The 18,483-nt window shown below is 50.6% G+C and overlaps 7 protein-coding genes across 7 annotated transcripts; 1 reads left to right on the forward strand and 6 right to left on the reverse strand.

Moving 5' to 3' along the window:
- Window positions 1–114: 114 nt before the first annotated feature.
- Window positions 115–1,628, reverse strand: LAESUDRAFT_726242 (ras-like protein). Its single transcript, XM_040908991.1, has 7 exons — window positions 1,552–1,628; window positions 1,455–1,500; window positions 1,327–1,401; window positions 1,018–1,099; window positions 773–966; window positions 591–709; window positions 115–540 (listed from the first exon to the last, which is right to left on the reverse strand). Exons 1-7 carry the CDS (start codon window positions 1,558–1,560, stop codon window positions 424–426), a joined length of 642 nt encoding a protein of 213 aa, XP_040763780.1. The 5' UTR covers window positions 1,561–1,628; the 3' UTR covers window positions 115–423.
- A 578-nt stretch (window positions 1,629–2,206) lies between these two features.
- On the reverse strand, window positions 2,207–3,322 carry LAESUDRAFT_194914 (uncharacterized protein). Its single transcript, XM_040901525.1, has 4 exons — window positions 3,197–3,322; window positions 2,657–3,142; window positions 2,533–2,589; window positions 2,207–2,474 (listed from the first exon to the last, which is right to left on the reverse strand). Exons 2-4 carry the CDS (start codon window positions 2,859–2,861, stop codon window positions 2,248–2,250), a joined length of 489 nt encoding a protein of 162 aa, XP_040763781.1. The 5' UTR covers window positions 2,862–3,142; window positions 3,197–3,322; the 3' UTR covers window positions 2,207–2,247.
- LAESUDRAFT_759585 (ras protein) lies at window positions 3,038–3,987 on the reverse strand (the record flags this gene model as incomplete). Its single annotated transcript, XM_040912608.1, has 7 exons — window positions 3,038–3,148; window positions 3,197–3,315; window positions 3,367–3,560; window positions 3,612–3,693; window positions 3,750–3,824; window positions 3,881–3,926; window positions 3,979–3,987. 7 exons carry the CDS (start codon window positions 3,985–3,987, stop codon window positions 3,038–3,040), a joined length of 636 nt encoding a protein of 211 aa, XP_040763782.1.
- Window positions 3,988–5,179: 1,192 nt separating this feature from the next.
- Window positions 5,180–6,760, reverse strand: LAESUDRAFT_195012 (ras-domain-containing protein). Its single transcript, XM_040901526.1, has 8 exons — window positions 6,572–6,760; window positions 6,316–6,511; window positions 6,219–6,264; window positions 6,092–6,166; window positions 5,954–6,035; window positions 5,707–5,900; window positions 5,524–5,639; window positions 5,180–5,471 (listed from the first exon to the last, which is right to left on the reverse strand). Exons 2-8 carry the CDS (start codon window positions 6,505–6,507, stop codon window positions 5,355–5,357), a joined length of 822 nt encoding a protein of 273 aa, XP_040763783.1. The 5' UTR covers window positions 6,508–6,511; window positions 6,572–6,760; the 3' UTR covers window positions 5,180–5,354.
- Window positions 6,761–10,294: 3,534 nt separating this feature from the next.
- Window positions 10,295–12,246, reverse strand: LAESUDRAFT_195210 (uncharacterized protein). The gene is made up of 10 exons (XM_040901527.1): window positions 11,956–12,246; window positions 11,644–11,887; window positions 11,560–11,580; window positions 11,353–11,505; window positions 11,181–11,299; window positions 10,921–11,111; window positions 10,855–10,865; window positions 10,686–10,796; window positions 10,550–10,633; window positions 10,295–10,496 (listed from the first exon to the last, which is right to left on the reverse strand). Exons 1-10 carry the CDS (start codon window positions 12,007–12,009, stop codon window positions 10,477–10,479), a joined length of 1,008 nt encoding a protein of 335 aa, XP_040763784.1. The 5' UTR covers window positions 12,010–12,246; the 3' UTR covers window positions 10,295–10,476.
- Window positions 12,247–12,529: 283 nt separating this feature from the next.
- LAESUDRAFT_759588 (DNA/RNA polymerase) lies at window positions 12,530–15,156 on the reverse strand (the record flags this gene model as incomplete). Its single annotated transcript, XM_040912609.1, has 12 exons — window positions 12,530–13,155; window positions 13,208–13,396; window positions 13,455–13,474; window positions 13,534–13,588; window positions 13,643–13,656; window positions 13,712–13,785; window positions 13,840–13,896; window positions 13,948–13,980; window positions 14,033–14,062; window positions 14,122–14,507; window positions 14,565–14,667; window positions 14,740–15,156. 12 exons carry the CDS (start codon window positions 15,154–15,156, stop codon window positions 12,530–12,532), a joined length of 2,004 nt encoding a protein of 667 aa, XP_040763785.1.
- Window positions 15,157–17,039: 1,883 nt separating this feature from the next.
- LAESUDRAFT_759589 (uncharacterized protein) lies at window positions 17,040–18,460 on the forward strand (the record flags this gene model as incomplete). The annotated part of the gene is made up of 2 exons (XM_040912610.1): window positions 17,040–17,874; window positions 18,357–18,460. 2 exons carry the CDS (start codon window positions 17,040–17,042, stop codon window positions 18,458–18,460), a joined length of 939 nt encoding a protein of 312 aa, XP_040763786.1.
- Between the last annotated feature and the right edge of the window lie 23 nt (window positions 18,461–18,483).

Raw genomic sequence — 18,483 nt, forward strand, 5'->3', positions numbered from 1 at the left:
CATCCTAGAATCCTCTGGACACAAGTTGATGCAAAGGAGAGAGACATACCATTCAAGGGCATGGATATTCACGCTGAGGGCTTTCCCTGAGGTTTGCAGCGAGTCTGGGTAAACATGCGAATGCGAATAGGGCATGCTGTTATCTGTATGCGGGCATATAAATTCCAAATTAACCAATGCGATAAAGGAGCGTGAGGGGCACAACGACGGAGTTGGAGCATGTGAGGGTGAATGGTATAAACGGAGGCGAGCGAGCTAAATGTGAATACACGGAACAGAACAGAGCAGATGACGAGTGAAGACTGGCGAAGGGGCAGAAAACAACATGATAACGGCGAGAAGCGGAGAGGTTTACGCCATAAGCCCAGTGCGGGCGGTATATAGTGTAGGATGTGAAGTAAAGAGAAGGTGAGACGTAGATGATCATGCGACAATGCAACCGCCACAGCAGCCGGCGTCTTCGGAGTCACCCTTTGGCGCATTGTACACGCCAGGCTGAGAAGGCATACTGGGCTGGACCGGGCGACCCGTCTGTTGCTCCTGAGGGAACCAGTTATTGAAGTATTCTACACGTGAGGACAAAGACCAACTTTGTTGTGTCTTCTGATCTCCCGAACGAGCGTGTAAAAGGCTTCGTCCACGTTAATTCTCTGCTTCGCTGACGTCTCGATGAACTTGCACCCAAAGTGCTTTGCAAGATCTCGACCCTCTGTAGCCGACGCGTCAGTGTCACCAATTGGTCACAGGATTGGACCGAGGCTGGATGACGCACCATTCATGCCTACTTGGCGTTCATACTCCAAGTCGCTTTTATTCGCCACTACCACGACTGGGAAAGTGTCCTGGTCCTTGACACGCAAGATCTGCTGGTGGAAGGTGCTGATCTCCTCAAACGACGGCCTCGACGTGATGGAATAAACGAGCAAGAACCCTTCCCCTGTACGCATGTACTGCTCGCGCATTGCCCTAAGACCTCATGAGACTCCACGAGTACAGCATGCTGGAGTGAAGACGCACCCGTATTCTTCCTGACCGGCTGTGTCAAGCACATCGAGAAGAGCGACCTCATCGTCAATTACACATTGCTTCCGGTATGAGTCTGTGGGCAAGCATTATCAGTACGGCATCTTGCTATCCGCCACCGGCGCTGAGATGGCATTGCTACTAAATCAGGATGTGCGTATCTGCCGCCACGGTTGCGAGCGTGAGATGCGAAGCAGTCTCCGCATACCTTAACCGTAATGAAACGGCGGGTTGGTGGAAAGGAACCCCTCATGCACGACTCGATGGCCGCATCCCGATGATTGACGGAAGCTGATGACTTGCCTTCGATGGTAGGATCGTACTCATCCACGAAGTGACTTTGGATGAACTGGATGGTGAGGGCAGACTTTCCAACACCTTGCATGTCGCATTCAGCCGCATCGCATACTAGGAGGATAAATCAGACTGACCACCACCGCCGACAACGACCAACTTGTACTCTCTCAAGAATTGCGCCTGCGGACCGGCATGAAGCCCCCTCTACTATGCGATGCACAGCGAACGCACCCTTGACATATCTGCCGAGTCTTGAAAATGAAGAGGACCTGGGGTAAAGGAGGTACACCGGAGAAGAACGGAGAGGCAATGCGCACTCTTAACGCATGAGAGCTGCGTTTGTGTCACTATATTGGCCGCTCAGCATAACAAACATTGCCAAACAGTCTCTTGCCTCTTCCGGTAAACCATCATTGATCCCCTCACGCTGTCCTCTTCCTCCGCCACATCCTGCTGTCCCTTGTCTTTGTCCCATCGACGCCAACGTCTCTAATGTTCTTTGCCGCTTTGTTTTTGACCTTAGGGAGCGTTGAATACTATCACAGTGCCAAATCGCCGTATTCAATGGCTCCTGTTCCTAGGACGCGACCCAAGGTTCTGTCCTTATCCTGTGCGAATCAATTTCGTGATGCTACTTCATCTTCACGTGCACTGCACAGCAAATTATGACGGTGCTCAGGCCCATTCATGCCTCTTCAACCAGTGTCGATATCTCTCTAAATGCGAACCAAGCTTCTGGTCCTATCTTAATATCAATGCGAAACTCCTGCAAAGCCCTAATCAGAATGCAGAAACCCACGGGCCATCATGAACGGTATTCCCCAATTACTCCTCAAGTCGCGTAACGCACGAGGACGTCTTTCCATTTCGCCATTCTTCAAGTGTTATTGAAAGCTGTCGTTTACAACTGCTCAGCAAGCCTTTTCGTTAACGCTGGTATGGGGACTCTCGAGACCGAAAAGCAAATAATGATGTCGTCCGAATAAGAAAATATCTGCACACCCTGGTTGAGCTGGTCATCTCATCATGGCTACGACGCAGCAGTGAAAGGATGAAAGCGCGCATAGACTGACAATACAACAACTGCTGCTCCTCTCCGTCTTCGTGGCCCAGCCACATAAAGCTCTCCATATCTGACGGCGCGAATATAACAGCTAAGGTTGGATAACCTGAGTCTCCCTTCTTCCACAGAGCGAACAGTTCGTGACTCGCCGCAAATCTTAGGAATGTCAACCACTCTCAGCTCAAGAGGCTCTGACACCCGGTTTGCTGTTGGCCGAACATTCGTACATATTAATGCTATGTACAACCGTGCACTAAGGAAAGAAACTCTCACCAGTAAGCAAAATGCGTCGCAGTTTGCCAATGTCAAACAAGAGTAATTCACGAGGTGCAGATATAATGAAGGGCGAGTTGCATAGTCCTGATGGTTCTGCTAAGCGAAGCAGAATGCTATTTCCACACTCTGGCCAGGTGCAGCAAACGATCGGTTTGTCATCCACCCAATCACTTATACAGTTTAATTCTACAAGTACTGGCATCTGCTATTCGATCAGACTCAATGACGAGGTTGCCGTGCGGCCTATGGCGGACCGGACCTGAAGGACTAATCCAACGCACGGCTGGCGAGTACACAACCAAAAAGGGAAAAGTGGAGAATTACATATGGATACATCTGCGAGACAGGAGTACGGGTTCACGAAGGCGGCACAGGCGATCACGCGACGATGCATCTACCGCAGCAGCCGGCATCGTCGGAGTCGGCCCTTGATGCGTTGCCAGGCTCCGTATGCATACCGGGCTGCGCGGGACGGCCTGTCTGCTGCTCCTAAGCGAATCCGTCAGGCGAGCTCTGTGAATACATAAATGGACACACCTTATTGTGTCGCCTGATCTCTCGGACAAGCGTATAGAAGGCTTCGTCCACATTAAGTTTGTGTTTTGCTGATGTCTCGATGTACTCGCAGCCGAAGTGTCTTGCCAGAGCACGACCCTCTGTGCCGCAGTCAATTTATATCAGAGCTCAATCCAAGCCTGACTACGCACCATTCATGCCTACTTGACGTTCGTATTCCAAGTCACTCTTGTTCGCCACCACGATGACTGGGAAGGAGTCCTGATCCTTCACACGCAAGATCAGCTGATGGAAGTTGCTCAGTTCCTCGAACGACGCCCGCGACGTGATGGAATAGACGAGTAGGAATCCTTCCCCGGAGCGCATGTATTGCTCACGCATCGGCCTAGAACGCATATCAGGATCCAAGCCCGTAGCGTGATAGTGGGGCACGTACCCATATTCCTCTTGGCCTGCGGTATCAAGCACGTCTAGCAGAGCGACTTCGTCGTCGATCACGCATTGCTTCCGGTACGAATCTGAGGAATATGATCACATTCCCATAATTGCCTGTCATCGAAAACATGCGACTCACCTTCGATCGTAGGGTCATATTCTGTCACAAAGTGGCTCTGGATGAATTGGATCGTGAGGGCAGACTTTCCCACACCTTGTGGGAGAGATTGAATTGCAGAGTCGCATATTTGCAGCACACGTCAAGCTTACCACCATCTCCGACAACGACCAATTTGTATTCCCTCAGAAACTGTGCCTGTGGTCTGATAAGAAGTCAAGTCTGCCCATGGATGGTACAAAGGACGCACTCTTGACATATTGGCCGATTCTCGGAGAGGAATGGGAGGAACGGTGAAAGAGGCGAGACGGAGAACGTAGAGGCAATGCACCCTCTTATGCAGATGCGAGTAGTGCATCTGTCATTATTGAACTGGCCGTCCGGCACGACAAACAGCATCATGCACGCAGAGTTCGAACCACATCATTGATGTCCATCATGGCTGTCCTCCTCGTGTCAAAGTCATTCCGCTGTCCCCACGGCGTCCGTATTGCTGATGTCTCCTTGCGGTTTCTGTTTCAAATCTGTATAGCTCGTGTCTACTGCTTTACAGCGCTCTGCATACGATCGTCTGCAGCAACTGTTTGTCGTTGGGCGCGACCTAAGGCCGTACCTCTTCCAGTCCAGATTACTTGATGCCATCTTCTTCTTCATCTGCATCGCCATTCATCGATTCAGGCTCGTTCGAACTGTTTCAGGATCTGCGTGCACTGGTCTCCCTCTCGGAATTTGCCAACGTCGTTGCCGTCCGCGATAAAGCCGCGAAACTCCTACAGATCATTAATTAGAACGTGTAAATCGTGCGCAATGTTCATCCCATTGATGAATCCGTTTATGCCAGGCGCCGCTGAGATATTCGACTCACTAGTTCTGGAACGGAGGCCCACACGAGCGGGAGGGGAAGGCGCTTCTCTCTGAGCACGATCGACGCGCTTATCGAGCCTGTTCGAAAGGTACGCGCCTACACAGCAACCGCTAATTGCCGCGGAGTAGCACATAAAGTTTCCCATATTTGACAGCGCGGGTACGACAGATGCAAGAATGACCTTCCCTGAACCCTATATTCACCAGGAATGGAGAACCTTGTTGTTCGCAGTGACAGGTATTCCGGGACCTCGCGCGGGTCCTCTTCGCAGATGTCATTTGTCGCCGCTGAAATTTTAGTGAGAACCGGTTCATACGCGAATGAATATTCTTGTAGTGATAGACGGTGCCCAGCGGCAGCATGCATCATTGAGGACCTAAGTATGCCATGACACGTCGCGGGAAGGTTCATTCAGTCGGAGAAACGTCCAGGAATCTGATGCACATGTAGTCCACATTTGCTGAAATTTGTCTCCGAAGCGGGTTAAGTCATGAGTACACAATGCAATTCATAGCTGATCAGAGCCGAAGGCGGGAATTTGTTCTGGTATACGAGCCGCCGGTGAGAGGATGAGCATAGCTGATGTGTGAGCAGATGAATGTGAATACGTAGAGCAGAGCAGAGCATGTCACGAGGGAGATGGGCGAAGTGGTCGAGGGTCACATAATGACAACAGCGAGCAGCAGGATGCGGAAGGTAATGTGCTCAAGTTGTGTGTAGTGCAAGATGTGTGGGAGAGGAGCTGAGGGAGGCACATGCGTTCATGCAACAATGCAACCACCGCGACAGCCTGGGACGTGGGACTCGCCCTTCGGTGCGTCGTGTGCACCAGGTATGGACGGCGTGCTCGGCTGCACAGGCCAACTCGCCTGTTGCTCCTGTGAGGATCAATCTAACAATTGTTTCATAACAATTGAGAGTGCGGCAGACCTTGTTATGTTTTCTGATTTCCCGGACCAGGGTACAGAAGGCCTCATCCACATTCACTCTCTGCCTCGCTGATGTCTCGATGAACTTGCAGTCTAGATTTTTTGCTATTGATCGACCTTCTGCAGTCATGATACTTAGCGTCACTGTTCCAATCCGCAAATTGGCCTAGATAGAGGAACTCACCGTTCATGCCTACCTGACGTTCGTATTCAAGGTCGCTCTTGTTCGCTACAATCACGATTGGAAGAACTTCTTGGTCTTTGACACGCACAATCTGTTGGTGGAAGGTGGCAAGCGCTTCAAACGACCGTCTTGATGTGATGGAGTAAACAAGTAGGAACCCTTCTCCTGAGCGCATATACTGCTCGCGTATGGTTCTGATAATCCATGTTGAAGGCTTAGGTATGTCGCATTTAGGTGACACACGCACCTGTATTCTTCCTGGCCGGCGGTATCGAGTACATCGAGAACAGCAAGTTCTTCATCAATGACATATCGTTTCCGATACGAGTCTGAAGGCGATTAGTACATGACGATGACTGAAGAGTTCGAGGATCACGCGACTTACCCTCGATGGTAGGGTCATACTCAGTCATGAATTGATTCTGAATGAACTGGATTGTGAGGGCGGACTTTCCCACACCTCGCGGGCAACATTAGCTACATCGCATGATTTACCGATTGTCATGTCTCACCACCGTCACCGACGACTACCATCTTGTACTCTCTCAAAAATTGAGCCTAAAGGCAGGTATCAGCTCTCCTCAACTGCACTGTGCATAACGGACATACTCTTGACATCGCTGCGAACCCTGAGGATGAAGAGTATACGCAAGACGGAGGTGCAACGGAGGTGAAGAGGCAACACGCATTCATAAGCAGATTCGATAAGCCATCATTGATCCCCATCACGTTATCCTCCGGTAAGTCAATCATCTTCTTTTGCTCTTTCCCATCGCCTGCTGTTGCGGTCATGTTCTGCATCAACCTATATGGAGCACGCATGGTCAGTTGCAGTGCTACTACATTGCAGGACCGGGCGGCTGACGCATTGCTATGCAACAGCTATATGGATCCGGGCCCAGGAGAAAGTGGTGTCTGTGTAGACAAAGTTATTGATGCTGCATTCATCTTCATCGCCTCGTGGCGTCACGGTCCCGTTCCATGCCCCATCCACGTCGACCAATTTGCCTCCGCATGTTCTTCGTATTAGCATCACTCTTGTGTTCCTACGTAATGCAGAGTAAGCGTGCTGAAACCGAACCTACATGCCATGATGCGACATTTCCGTCGCCGGCCACATAGCTGTGTGTCTATACCATCCATGCGGTCCTCTTGATGTTCTCTTCGGTGAATATGGTGTCGAATTGTTCCGCAGGCAACATGTCGATATTTAGCTGTCCCATTGCCCCGAACGTGATAACTGGAGCATGATGGTCACCGGTGCAATTTGTGCACTGCTGTTCGAGTTCTTGGACTTTGGCGCGGAATCGTGTTACCATTTACTCAGGCAGATAGACCACCAGCTTGATCTGTACTTGCCTGCGACTGCGCGCGGCAAATGGTGCAAGGGCCGCAACACTCCATTATCTTGCCAGTGGGATTGCGTCCCAACACGTGGTACATCGTTGCTGATGCGGCCATAGCGGGCCATTACAAAACGAAGAGGAATAGCATTCAAATATTCAAGTCTCGAGCACGCAGTTGGCAGTTTCACTGTTACATAATGCAATGTCGTCGGCTTGTTAGATACGGCGGAGGTAGCAATAAAAGTGCGGTTGGTGTCCCTAGTGGAGAGGCGATAGTAGTACCGATTTAGTAAAGTAACTGCCCTATATTGAAAGGGCCCGGGAAAAATGCAGTAAGCGCGCGTAACTAAGCGCGCACAATTTCCCCGCGTGGTTGGCGTCCATCTCAGCTGATGCTAGTGCAGACCTGACCAAGCATACGGCCTTTCCTCTTATTGTAGCTTCTCCTTTTCGCGCAGTGTTGAGGAATTTCGATACTGCAGCCCTCCTCGGTGCCGCCGATCATTGGATAGTTTGAGAGGCAGTTCTGTTGTTCAATATCGACAATGATACGGTAGAGGTGAGGAGAATCTCCGATTTGTGATACCTATTTGTGTGTCTGGTACGTTCTCCTATGCGCAGATATCCAGCGGATGCCTGGTCGCGGGTCTGACGCTGAAGAATCTGCTCGAATGCAATAGGAGGGAAGCTGCGTGAGCGCCTACATTTACATTATCTCTGGCATACAGAAGATAAGGCAGCAGTCGACCACCGTCTACAAGGTGAACATTGCCCTCAATGCATGATCCAGTCTAAGAATAGAAGCAATCAGCCATCATGGCCGCGGCGATGCGGTAAACCGTAGCTCATCTTGCCGGCTCCTTGCAACGGTACAGTCACCTTTAGCTCTTCTCGTCGATGCCATTTGTCATTTCTGGTGGCAAAGGTGCTCGAGGCAAAGGCTATATCGGTACAATTCGCCAACATGTGCATATGAAGAGAATAAACCCAGGCATGTGACGTTGTTTCGGATCTGTCAATTTTCGAAATAGTACTGCCATCATTTTCACTGGATGCGGTGGCTCTTTCGTTGATCCTGACGACAACGTATACAAGTCCGGGGTCCTTTGAGACTGGCTCAAGTCTCAAAATTATGACGGCTCGGCTCGTGATGACCGGAGATGCTGTGTCCGTTACTCTTACGCAGGAGCGCCAGGAATGCAGTACTTCGGCGACATCTCGGACCTTGGAGCTCTGCGCAGCGATTTCAGAAGTGCCACAAGAGCTCTTGATGTTGGGATCTTGGGCTGGCGGCTAGACATGATGTCGGCATTGTTGACCAGAAAGTTGATGCAATCGTAACGAACCTTGATCATATCTGCAATGGTGTGCAGAAAGTCGCGATCCTGTGTGTTGTCTCCGTTCAAAGCGATCGCGTCTCCTCGGCCCTGTGTGCATGCGATGGGCAGATGTCGATCGGTCGTAAGGCGATGGCCCAGGAAGCCGCTTCTACTGCTTCGGTAGCTGGTTCAAGCACATTCCTCGATGGGCCTTCAGTGCATACGATGGTTCCGTTGCTCTCCGATGAAGTGGCAATTACCGACTTTGACAAGATAGATTGTAGGGCTATCGCAATGGAGTGTGCGACCTCCCTGCGCCAGCTCTAGTCACTACAGTCATCAACCTCTCGACGCTGGATAGCTGAGCAGAATTTGCGGTATATTCACCGCTTGCCATGAAGATAACGATCTGGCGACTTCATGCAGCTTTTTGTTATCAGCGGTCCCGATTGCAGGTCGACTGCGCTTCCGCTTCGCTGCTTATGTTAAATAACGTCAGTGCGCAATGCACATCATAAAATCCACAGGTGCATTTGATCGGCATTTAAGCACCTCATACGGTTTAAGGATCTATGATTGCGAGGAGGATTGCGAGGACACGAGGACTGTCTTCCTGGGCCTCCATAGGCAAAGTAAGTCACTCTTTCGGACCTCGGTAAGCCTTAAACACCTTCGTCTGATCAGTCGCATCCTAATGAGGCTCAAACGGGTGTTATCAAGTGCTAATAACCTATGGTGTGAGAATAATGGATTTATATAAGTATTTTCCTTTCATGATTCTGAATCTACGTGGCATTCTGCGTATAGTTGATACACGTATTGCTGACGTCTATCTCGGGCAAATCTAAAATTGAGCTTACAATGCTGTCCACAGTTAACACAGAGCAGAGCGCGAATGAGAACAGATAGGCATGCACTCGCAAATCAACACAGCCTGTGCCCGCACAGTCAGAGTATAGAAGTGTTGTTGAGTGGCATCGTCCTCAGAGCGTCGCGTCAGAAGTAACCGTCCGGCCTTGTACCTAATGTTGGAGGGGCCCTTCGGATGGATGGAAGACGTCCAGAGAGCCCCTTCGGGTCAGCCAGAGATGACGGTCTCGCCACCGGTGCCGTCAAAGACGCAACGTGTAGGCCACCCTGCGTGGCTGCGCCAATCCCGACAGAGCGTGCCGACAAAGGAAGAGAACGATACTGGGCAGCAGAGCGAAGATTGACGTATGATCTCGAGCGCGTGTAAGGCTTGTACGCCGGCCCTGACGTCGACCGACGCGAAACACGCACGGAGGCGCTATGCCTTGTGGGAATCGGTATCGCTGATTCTTGTTTGGCATTTCTCGGAGTCATAGGCGGTGGGATCGGTGATGCAGCATCCTGCAGCAGTGCGCGTGGGTTGGATGGAAGTCCCATTCGGCTGGCCGTGCTGACGACCGACCCAGCTTGACTGCTTGGTCGAGAGGGAGGGGCCGATAAGTACGGAGACGGTGGTAGCAGTACGCGCTTTAACCTGACGGACTCCATACTCTCCTTCTTCGCAATCGTGGGTAGGCTACTTCGCATCCTCTTTGTATCTGCCTCTCCTCCAATGGTATTCGCGTTAAGTTGACTGGAGGTCTGTAGAGTGAACGCATGCATTTTCAGCTCACGAAACGACCGACTTGACTAAGACGCTATCTACCTCATTTGCTGGCATAGATGACGGTCGCATGAACAGACGATGTGTGGTATGACGTGTAGGAGGCATGCCTACGGGGATCCGAATGCTGTTCGAGGGTAAAGGAGAGTTCCAACGTGGCGACCCGTGCGCCTGTTCCGGGATGGAGACAGTATCACCAGGAACCGAGTCGGTTGTAAGAGGTCGCGGAAGAGCAGAAGGAGGCAGAGATGCCCCTGCACTATCCCTATATGGCGGAGAAGCCGGGTGGTTCGGTTGTAAAAAATGCAACGAATCGTCTGAACCTGCATCTTGATCGAGTGGAGCAATTCGACATGCTTCCGGATGCGCAAAAGGCAGAGATGGCAAGTCTTCAATCGCTGACCTTGCCTGATAGTCGGCTCCGAGTGTACAGGATTGTTTCTCGCAATTGTCGTCCTCTCTTTTCCAATTGCTACTTGCGTCCTCGATTACCTCTGGGATGGGAATAAGTGATGCGCTCGGTATAAAGAAGCTCTCTGAATCGCTCCTTTCTTGCGACACAGTGCAATTTGCGATGAAAGGAGCTAGCAGCCTTAGGGTTCTCCACAGGACGAATGCATTTGCGAGACCTACGTCGAAAAATGTATAGCCCGATGAACTGCTTCAGTAATTCAGTCTTACCGAACATGGCTGTGCTTGTGTCGGCAACTATGTGCAATGAAAATGGGACCTGATCCCCAGCGATCTTCATTAGATCAGTTACGGTAGGGGCTAGTGTTAACACCGTATACGCTAAATCATGTCGAGGATGAGTCGCATCCATTCACGACAAGTACGTATCCCTACTCACCTACGGGATACCTTGCACACAACTTCATTTCAGCTACGAGATAAGATAGGAGCATAGGATACTCACCAGAACATGCTTCTAACAACTGCACGGATGAATGTATGATACTGTAAAGAATGTTCCGCGGTGCTGATAGCACTTCGACGAGCTTCAGAACTAAAATTGAACTTCAATCCACCGCGGATTACCATAGTCCCACGAAGAACTAAGTATATGAGTATGTAGAATACCAAAGAAATAGAAATCGCAAGGAACATCTACAGCCAGAATGACATGAGATTGAGAAACGCGGGAATATTTTGCGAGCAAATGAGTGGCACGCTCACCGGCAGCAGCTGCAAAAGCACTGTCAACACGGAATGACGCATCGAAATGCTACAGGACAGGCCGTCGAATCCGTAGACTGGTCCTCTTTTCCTTTCGTGGACGAGGAATGGCAAGATGGCTGAGAAACGCATGTCGGCGAAGGCTACACAACTATAGCCACGAAACCCTTACCGATGACAGCAGCAATCACCCAACCACTGACGACGGCAAGCTTGCAAAACCATGCCGGCAAGCGATTGTGACACACGAGGGTGTTGAAGGCATGCACGGCAATTGTACCGGTAAAGTAGGCACCCGCAGTATTTCCCAGCAACAGAATGAACCCTGAGGTTTCCTCGCGTCAACGGCACCATCGCAGCAGCAACAATGTGAACATACCTTGTGCACTACATAGCGCGCCTGTAAGAAAAACATTACCGGTATATGAGCTGGCTGGCTACCAACTCGCGACAGGCCACTCACCGATTTGCACATGGTCCTGTTGAAGCCAGCGATTGTCGATGGTGAGAGCAATGCTTGTCAAAAGATTGCTGAGCAGGAGAGAGACTGTATAAGCGCCCAGCTGCGTCTGGAAGAAGGAGCGCTTTCTTAGACGCCCTTGAGCCATCCCTCGCTTCACCAATAGTGCATGGATAGAAACCCATGATACATGTATCAGGATGAAGCCAACCGCTAGTATCGACAGAATAGCAAATACGACAATGACCTATTCGTGCGAAGCTATGTGCGTCAAACCGGCCTGGACACACTAATTATACTTCATCGGTTACGTACCATCAGAACCGGGGCCTGGCCACGCTTGTAAGGAAAGATCGTTGCCCGGTGCATTTTGAAAAGAGGATTACCACCGAAGGAGTGTGCACATCGATTGAAAAACTCGTTATGGCCCAAAAATCCCAAGGCTGTCGCTGACAACTGGGGTAAGAAAGAGAGACGTTGTCCTGCGTCTCGTTAAGGTCTGGCTGAATGCAGACGAGGTGGGACCGGCCAAAGAAGAAAGAAAAGAGAGAGAAAGAACGAGCTCAGTAAAAGAAGAACGTCGCAGCTCAGGAGAGAAGAGGTCAATAGCAATTGCGAGACCCGTCGTAGTGACAATGCCTAAGGAGGCAGTACTTCGGCAGTGCATCATAAGTTGGTAGACGTGAGTGACGTGAGTGAGAAACTCGCCCGGAGTGCGATTGGTTTCATCAAACCACAATGGATTGCGCAGCATGCTGTTAAGTGACGCTAGAATGTTGATGATCAGGTGAATAGACGGGCTCGTTCGCACGCGTATGTCTAAATGGATTCAATCATTGGTACAACCGATCCGATGCCTACATACTCCACCTGTTTGTGTTTCGCCTTCCTACTTCCCGCTGAAGAATGTCGCAATATTCTTGGATTGTCCCTTCCGTTTAGTCTTCTCCGAACGAGTCTTGTCCAATGGTCGAAACCTCTTGGAACTGCTGGGCGAAGATAGCTGCATGGCCAACTGTTGTGCAAGATGGAAATCATCATGCTCCATGCGAAGTGCTGCCAGCGCCTCTCGCCGGATATCATCCCCGACGCCATCAACTGCCAGATCATCCGGGAGCGCGACGCATTCACTACATCTATCACACAGGAATGATGTGTTGGTGTCATGCGAACCGTCACCGGTGCCCGTCCGTGCCCGGTTGTCTGATCTCGCGAAGGCCTCGAGGTCATCATGTAGGCCCCTCTTGCGTTTGGCAGCCTCATCCAAGCTTCGTCGTGCGACGTCAGGGAGGGGTGGTGTCTTTAGAAACCCCTCGATGCTTCGCTGTCCAGCTTCCATGCTCTCGACGCCGGTGAATCCCAGCGCCACGTTGGTGATTTTGAGAGGTCCCGAGCACGAAGTATCTGTACCAATCAGATCTCGCCACAGCTTGTCTCCTGCGGTTGCTATCAAGTCGACTGTTACATTGCGAGCGAATGGAAACGACATCTGCTTCGAATGTCCGGTCTCGTATCCTGTACATAATTCATTTTAGCTGTCGAGGACGGCAGAGACGGTATGCTTTACCTTTCCTGGCATGCAGGACGAGAGTCTTCGGCCAAAGGGCAGACATCTCTTCTCTAGCTTCGTTCAATCGCAAAGCTAGCTCTGCAGCAAGCACCCGAATCCAATGGTGCCCCTGGGAAGGCTTAGTAACGGGTTGGAGTAGGTTCTTTGACGCCATCATGCTCTTGTTGACCGCAGACTTCTCCTTCACTACTCCCAGTCTCAGTCTCACGTTCTCCGAGGCCGAATGATGTTGACGTGCTCTCACCTTCAGATCTATCTACACCTCTAGTATAACCACGATCAATGACAAGGTCGGAGCAATAACGCCGGGTATGAATACATACCGCAAGATTTCATAAACCCATATCGAGTTCTCACCGAACTTGCGTTGCATTTCATCTTGAGAAACAGACGCGGTCAGGGATGCCTCAGGAGAAACCAATTACAACCGACCAAGATTTATCGCGCTGCGATGGTAAGATCAGCGAATTTATCAAATTCTACGTATTCATGGAAACACACAGGAGATCACCAACCGTTGATGCGTCGTACTCTTCTGCCATAGCTTTCCCCAATTTCCCGCCGAGAAAGCGGATCTAAGGAATATGGCGTCATAGAAGGATTCCGAGCACGCATGTTGCCTCACCGACCTTCTGAAATGGGGTCAGTTTGAGATAATTGGGTATCGCAGCATTGCGGAGAATGGTCTAATTGTGGATCAATGATCTATTGAACGGTTCCCGAGCTACAAATCATACCTGACTGTTTGGCTTCTTGTATGAGGCAGTCAGCTATTTGGTACATCAGATAGAATCATCGTCGCTGTCGCAAACCACAGCTCACTTTAGCCAAGAACTTGTTCCTGGCGATACCCTGTAAAGGCAACAAAAATTACAAAATGAAATCGACACAGAGAGTTATCCAACACTTACAGCTGAGGTCGTATAGCCAAGTGTTCGATAAATGTCGCTTCTGATTTTGCCCATGAGCTCTGCAGCGATGGACAGAGCGACATCGTGCCACGTTGTCAAGGTAACGTCCTCTGTGATCTCGGCATCATCCTTGCGACCGTCAACCCTTGCCTGTTCGTCGCGTAAGCCAGGCTCGGAGACATTCGATGGAGTCTCTGGCTTTGAAGGGTCGATCGGAATGACAACGCCCAGGCCATCCCACGAGATTGGTGAAGGCGGGGGAAGTGCGCTATCCAAACCTTGAGGTGCGTCAGGCGGGACTTGCGCGAGGTGGGGGTAACGACGCAAAATCTCTTCGCGGACAGGACGAGTAAAGTCAATAAAAGCTTCATCAATGGATGCCTTCTCTTGTCATGCAGCGTAAGCATGGGCATGAGGGATACCAAGCAAGCGAAACATCTCACCAATCTCTCCCGTCGGTAATCCCTCCTGAAACATGCGGATGATCTTCATGCTCTCTCGTCTGTAGTGATCGAGAGATACCTGATGACGGACGTAGTCAAGCAACTATTTTCAGTTCGCCGTTGACACGGATGAAGACCGTAGATGCATTTCGTGCATGCAAAACTCTGAACATACCTTGTGTGTCAAGGTGTCTGGGTTCTCCCAATATCCGGGCTCTTTCTCGCCCTCCTTATAGGTTGCGACGTGCACGACGAGGAGCTCTGGACATTTTCTCCGTGCCTCCTTGATCTTTTCCATCCTGGTGATTCCAAACTTGCGAGCGGGGTAATTTACTGCGATGAGGGAATCCCATTGTTGGACGACCAGAGGCTTCGTCGGATCAATTCCCAGACGGACCTGCTCACACGCGGCGTAGAACGCATCGCTGTCACAAAGCGCAACAACTCGGAGAGGATCCTTCACGCCCAGGCTGTGAGACAGAAGATGTCGATATGTGATGGTTGGACCGAGGTCGTCGAAGTCTGATTCTGCCGCCTTGGCTTTGCCCTTCCATACCGACGAAACCTGTTTACTTGGTGCACCATTTGCCATTGCTGAGTCTTTATAATATGGTATCAGAGATGAATGTCGCAACAATGGTGGTTTCTCGTGCAGGTCCCGTCCGCATGAGAAACAAATGATGGAGGCGCGCTTAGCGTTGGAAGGTCAACAGAGGTCAACGTATTGAGCCGCCACCGTAACGTGTGACGGTACGCGTCTGCTGTCACGAATCAGCGCACGCGATTTGTTCTCCACCAGCACAAGAAGAGCAAGTCCGAGTCAAGGAGCAAGAGCGAGCGCAAAAGAGAACACTTGAGCCGGGGGAAGAGAGGGACAGTACGACGCAAGGTTGGATAGAGAGGAGAAGGAGCAGGGGAGAGAGAGCAGGCCAAGAACACGAATGGGGTACGGTTCAAGGGTGCGTTCGTGCGTTCCTTGGGAGGCAATCTTGTGCTGATGGACCGAAGAACGTGGAAGGACGAAGTATGTCAATTCGGAGATACGTGCTCAGAGAAGCGGATGAAGGTTGCGCGTTCGTCGGGTCTGTCTTTGGTGTATTTGACGCGTCTTGGTGACATTGATGTATACTTGATCTCACTCCTGTTCTATCATTCTGGAGCACTGATATTACATCCGCTGTCTCCGCAGACACATGTTTGATTGGACAGATGCCTCGCGTTTTGACTCTTCAGAACATTGTTCAGAATATCCTCCTCCTTGCGCACTTCACTCAGTCTTGGTCCGCTTATTGTAGCGTAGCATAACCTCATTGTCCTTGAGTAAGCTCAGCATAAATAAAGTAAGATGCAGACAATAAGGCTTCTGCACACCAGATGACCCAGTGAGTGTCTCGCCTCTAATCTCATTGACTGTGTTATCGCTAGCGCTCCTTTTTCCAAGCGAGACACATCTGCTGTACAACAGGGATATCATACAATTCAAGGTCGGGATGCATTTGCAGATCAACCCTTCGCGACTATGCTATAGAAGTGGACGTTGCATCGATTTACTCCAAGGCATATCCTAGTGGGTCGCAACCATGTTGTACGTTAGTTGTCTACATCTGATTCCTGCACAATTAACACCAGTTCACCGGCATGCAGTTGCCTCGAAACGAGTCAGACATGTTCGGCGGATGACGAAAGGGGAGCATCCCAACGTATTGTGTGTCTCGACCTTCCATGGACTGTTCGCAAGCGATTTCCTCCCTTGTGGCATCAAGAGCGCTCTGATTATTTGGAATATTCTATGTGAACATCAAAGTGAGCGGCACTTTCTGCCTCCTGCCTGCATCACTACATGCAGCTCTGGTGAGTTCCATGCACGACCTTGGTACCAACAATACTGTAGCTGAGAAAGCGAAGGACAGTGACTTTAGGCGACCCACACATGAATGCGATAGTTCAAAATAGCGCAACAGAACATCGATGGCACCTAACAGACAGTGCATGCGCAGCGCAACATCGATGTCCGGCGTTTGATAAGAGAATGAACGCATTTACATCGCTGTGCTGTGCTGTACGTTCATTGTTTCTGGGTGACAGATAGAGAACATAGGTGCTTAAATTTGTATCCCGCTAGGACAGTGCCACAGTTTATTTGTTATCCTTGGCACAGTGGAGTTATGCGGTGATCGACATGCCACAAGCAAAGCTGTGTGGGTATCAACCGACTGTATCAGATCGGTGAGCGCTTGTGATTCGGTAGTATCGAAGCGTTCATCACACATATAAGATGTTCCACACCCCAAGTCGCCGCAGGCCAACCGTCCTACTCTTATTCCATCTCATCGGCATCATTTGCATCTCTGTCTTTTCTTCATTTCGACAGGCCGCATCTCGTGCACAGTGAATGCACTTGTGAGCATATACAATCGTTTTCTCGGGCACTTGCTCATATAATGACACAGGCCGTCCGCCCATCTCCATCCTGCCATGACCGCTCCAGTAGATGCCAATGCTGCCTCGCCGATCAATGACCCTCAGCCCCGCCTTTCGCCCGAGATCTGCGAGCGCATCATCGACCATCTCGATCCATTTTGGCCCCTAAGCAGACGGACTCTGTTGAACTGCGCCCTCGTCTGCCGAGGATGGTATGCTGAGAGCCGCGTGGTCCTTTTCGAGATGCCCGTGCTCCGCACTCGGGAAGAGGCGATTGCCTGTGCGAGGTCACTGACGCAGATACCTCTCCTCGGTGCACGTTTACGACATTTAACGATTGCGGACCCTTCAGGTCCAAAGTCGGCATCGATTCTCGTGATGCTGGCGGGAAAACTTCCAAAGCTGGCCTCGCTTCACTTCTACTCCGTCAGCTTCGAGCACTGCTCTATGCGCAATTCAGCATTTTGGAGCTTGCACGAATTCAATAAAATCACATCATTGCAGCTAGTGAGAGTGACGTTGCCATCGGCGAGACCCTTCTTCCAGGTCATCTGCTCATTTCCTCGTCTTGAGCACCTTTTTTGCCAGGATCTGCGCTGGAGTGTAGCGAGGTCCACGGCTCCACTGCCTGAACACCACCACATGCCTTTGACGAGAGTGGCTTCCCTTGAGTATGACCTGTCGTGCTTCGAAGGCATTGGACATATTCTCCTCGGTCTGCTGGATCAAGCTATCCTCGAAACACTCGACTTACATCCACAAGTCTCTGCGGCGGCTCTTGCTTTTACTCAACACATGCTGGACATCGCTGGCAAGAGACTCAAGGATATAACAATCACTTTCCGGGCATCAAAGGAAGACGGCCGTAGCAACATCCAGCCCTTGCTCTGTGAGTATGCAATCAAATAATGTTGCGTGCACAGCATGGCCCATACTTTTTGAGCCCCTATCAGCTTTGAAGCAAATGTCAATCTGCAGGCACTGCGACTGGCCATCGACACTTCGGAAGTGAATGACGTTGAACTATTCGTCCAGAGTGTGCTGCTGCCTCTGCTCAACACAATATCATCGAAAGATCTCAAAGACATCCATTTTTCCATACCGAGCCATTCAAAATGGGAAACAGATGCTTTGCTTAATGCATTCGATGCGGACGTCTGCACTCAGATTGATGAGCTTTTGGCTGAGGGACATTTTGCCGAGCTGCAAGATGTGGTCATACACTATTATCCATTCGGGGCGTTGGATGACTCACAGTGTGTAAGGCTTTGCACAGAGATCTGTTCCCGATTTCCTAAACTGAATGACAAGAATATTTTGATGTGCGTCATCCTGCTTCTTGTATACCTGACTGAACTCACATGGATGCAGTATTCGTGCTTACGGACACCAATTTCCGAGTGACGCTGAGGGCGTTGAAGGCCAAACAACTGACCAACAAGCAGCCTCGTCCAGCCGAGCAAGCCGCCACATAGGCAATTACTGCCTTTGCAGTCAT

This window comes from Laetiporus sulphureus (assembly GCF_001632365.1).
Source record: "Laetiporus sulphureus 93-53 unplaced genomic scaffold LAESUscaffold_22, whole genome shotgun sequence".
NCBI lineage: Eukaryota > Fungi > Basidiomycota > Agaricomycetes > Polyporales > Laetiporaceae > Laetiporus > Laetiporus sulphureus.

What these genes read in the sequence shown, in the direction of transcription:
- LAESUDRAFT_195210 (XM_040901527.1), bottom strand. Translation starts at nt 12,009, where the DNA reads ATGCACCGGGCAACGATCTTTCCTTACAAGCGTGGCCAGGCCCCGGTT. An exon ending in TGCTTTTGCAGCTGCTGCCG is followed by an intron (nt 11,112 to 11,180) that starts GTGAGCGTGCCA and finishes TTCTGGCTGTAG; the next exon opens with ATGTTCCTTGCGATTTCTAT. An exon ending in CACTGTGTCGCAAGAAAGGA is followed by an intron (nt 10,497 to 10,549) that starts GCGATTCAGAGA and finishes CCCATCCCAGAG; the next exon opens with GTAATCGAGGACGCAAGTAG.
- LAESUDRAFT_194914 (XM_040901525.1), bottom strand. Translation starts at nt 2,861, where the DNA reads ATGCCAGTACTTGTAGAATTAAACTGTATAAGTGATTGGGTGGATGAC. An exon ending in GCGACGCATTTTGCTTACTG is followed by an intron (nt 2,590 to 2,656) that starts GTGAGAGTTTCT and finishes TTCGGCCAACAG; the next exon opens with CAAACCGGGTGTCAGAGCCT. An exon ending in TGACATTCCTAAGATTTGCG is followed by an intron (nt 2,475 to 2,532) that starts GCGAGTCACGAA and finishes ATCCAACCTTAG; the next exon opens with CTGTTATATTCGCGCCGTCA.
- LAESUDRAFT_195012 (XM_040901526.1), bottom strand. Translation starts at nt 6,507, where the DNA reads ATGCAGAACATGACCGCAACAGCAGGCGATGGGAAAGAGCAAAAGAAG. An exon ending in GCCGGCCAGGAAGAATACAG is followed by an intron (nt 5,901 to 5,953) that starts GTGCGTGTGTCA and finishes ATGGATTATCAG; the next exon opens with AACCATACGCGAGCAGTATA. An exon ending in AAATCAGAAAACATAACAAG is followed by an intron (nt 5,472 to 5,523) that starts GTCTGCCGCACT and finishes TGATCCTCACAG; the next exon opens with GAGCAACAGGCGAGTTGGCC.
- LAESUDRAFT_726242 (XM_040908991.1), bottom strand. An exon ending in GCCGGTCAGGAAGAATACGG is followed by an intron (nt 967 to 1,017) that starts GTGCGTCTTCAC and finishes ATGAGGTCTTAG; the next exon opens with GGCAATGCGCGAGCAGTACA. An exon ending in AGATCAGAAGACACAACAAA is followed by an intron (nt 541 to 590) that starts GTTGGTCTTTGT and finishes TGGTTCCCTCAG; the next exon opens with GAGCAACAGACGGGTCGCCC.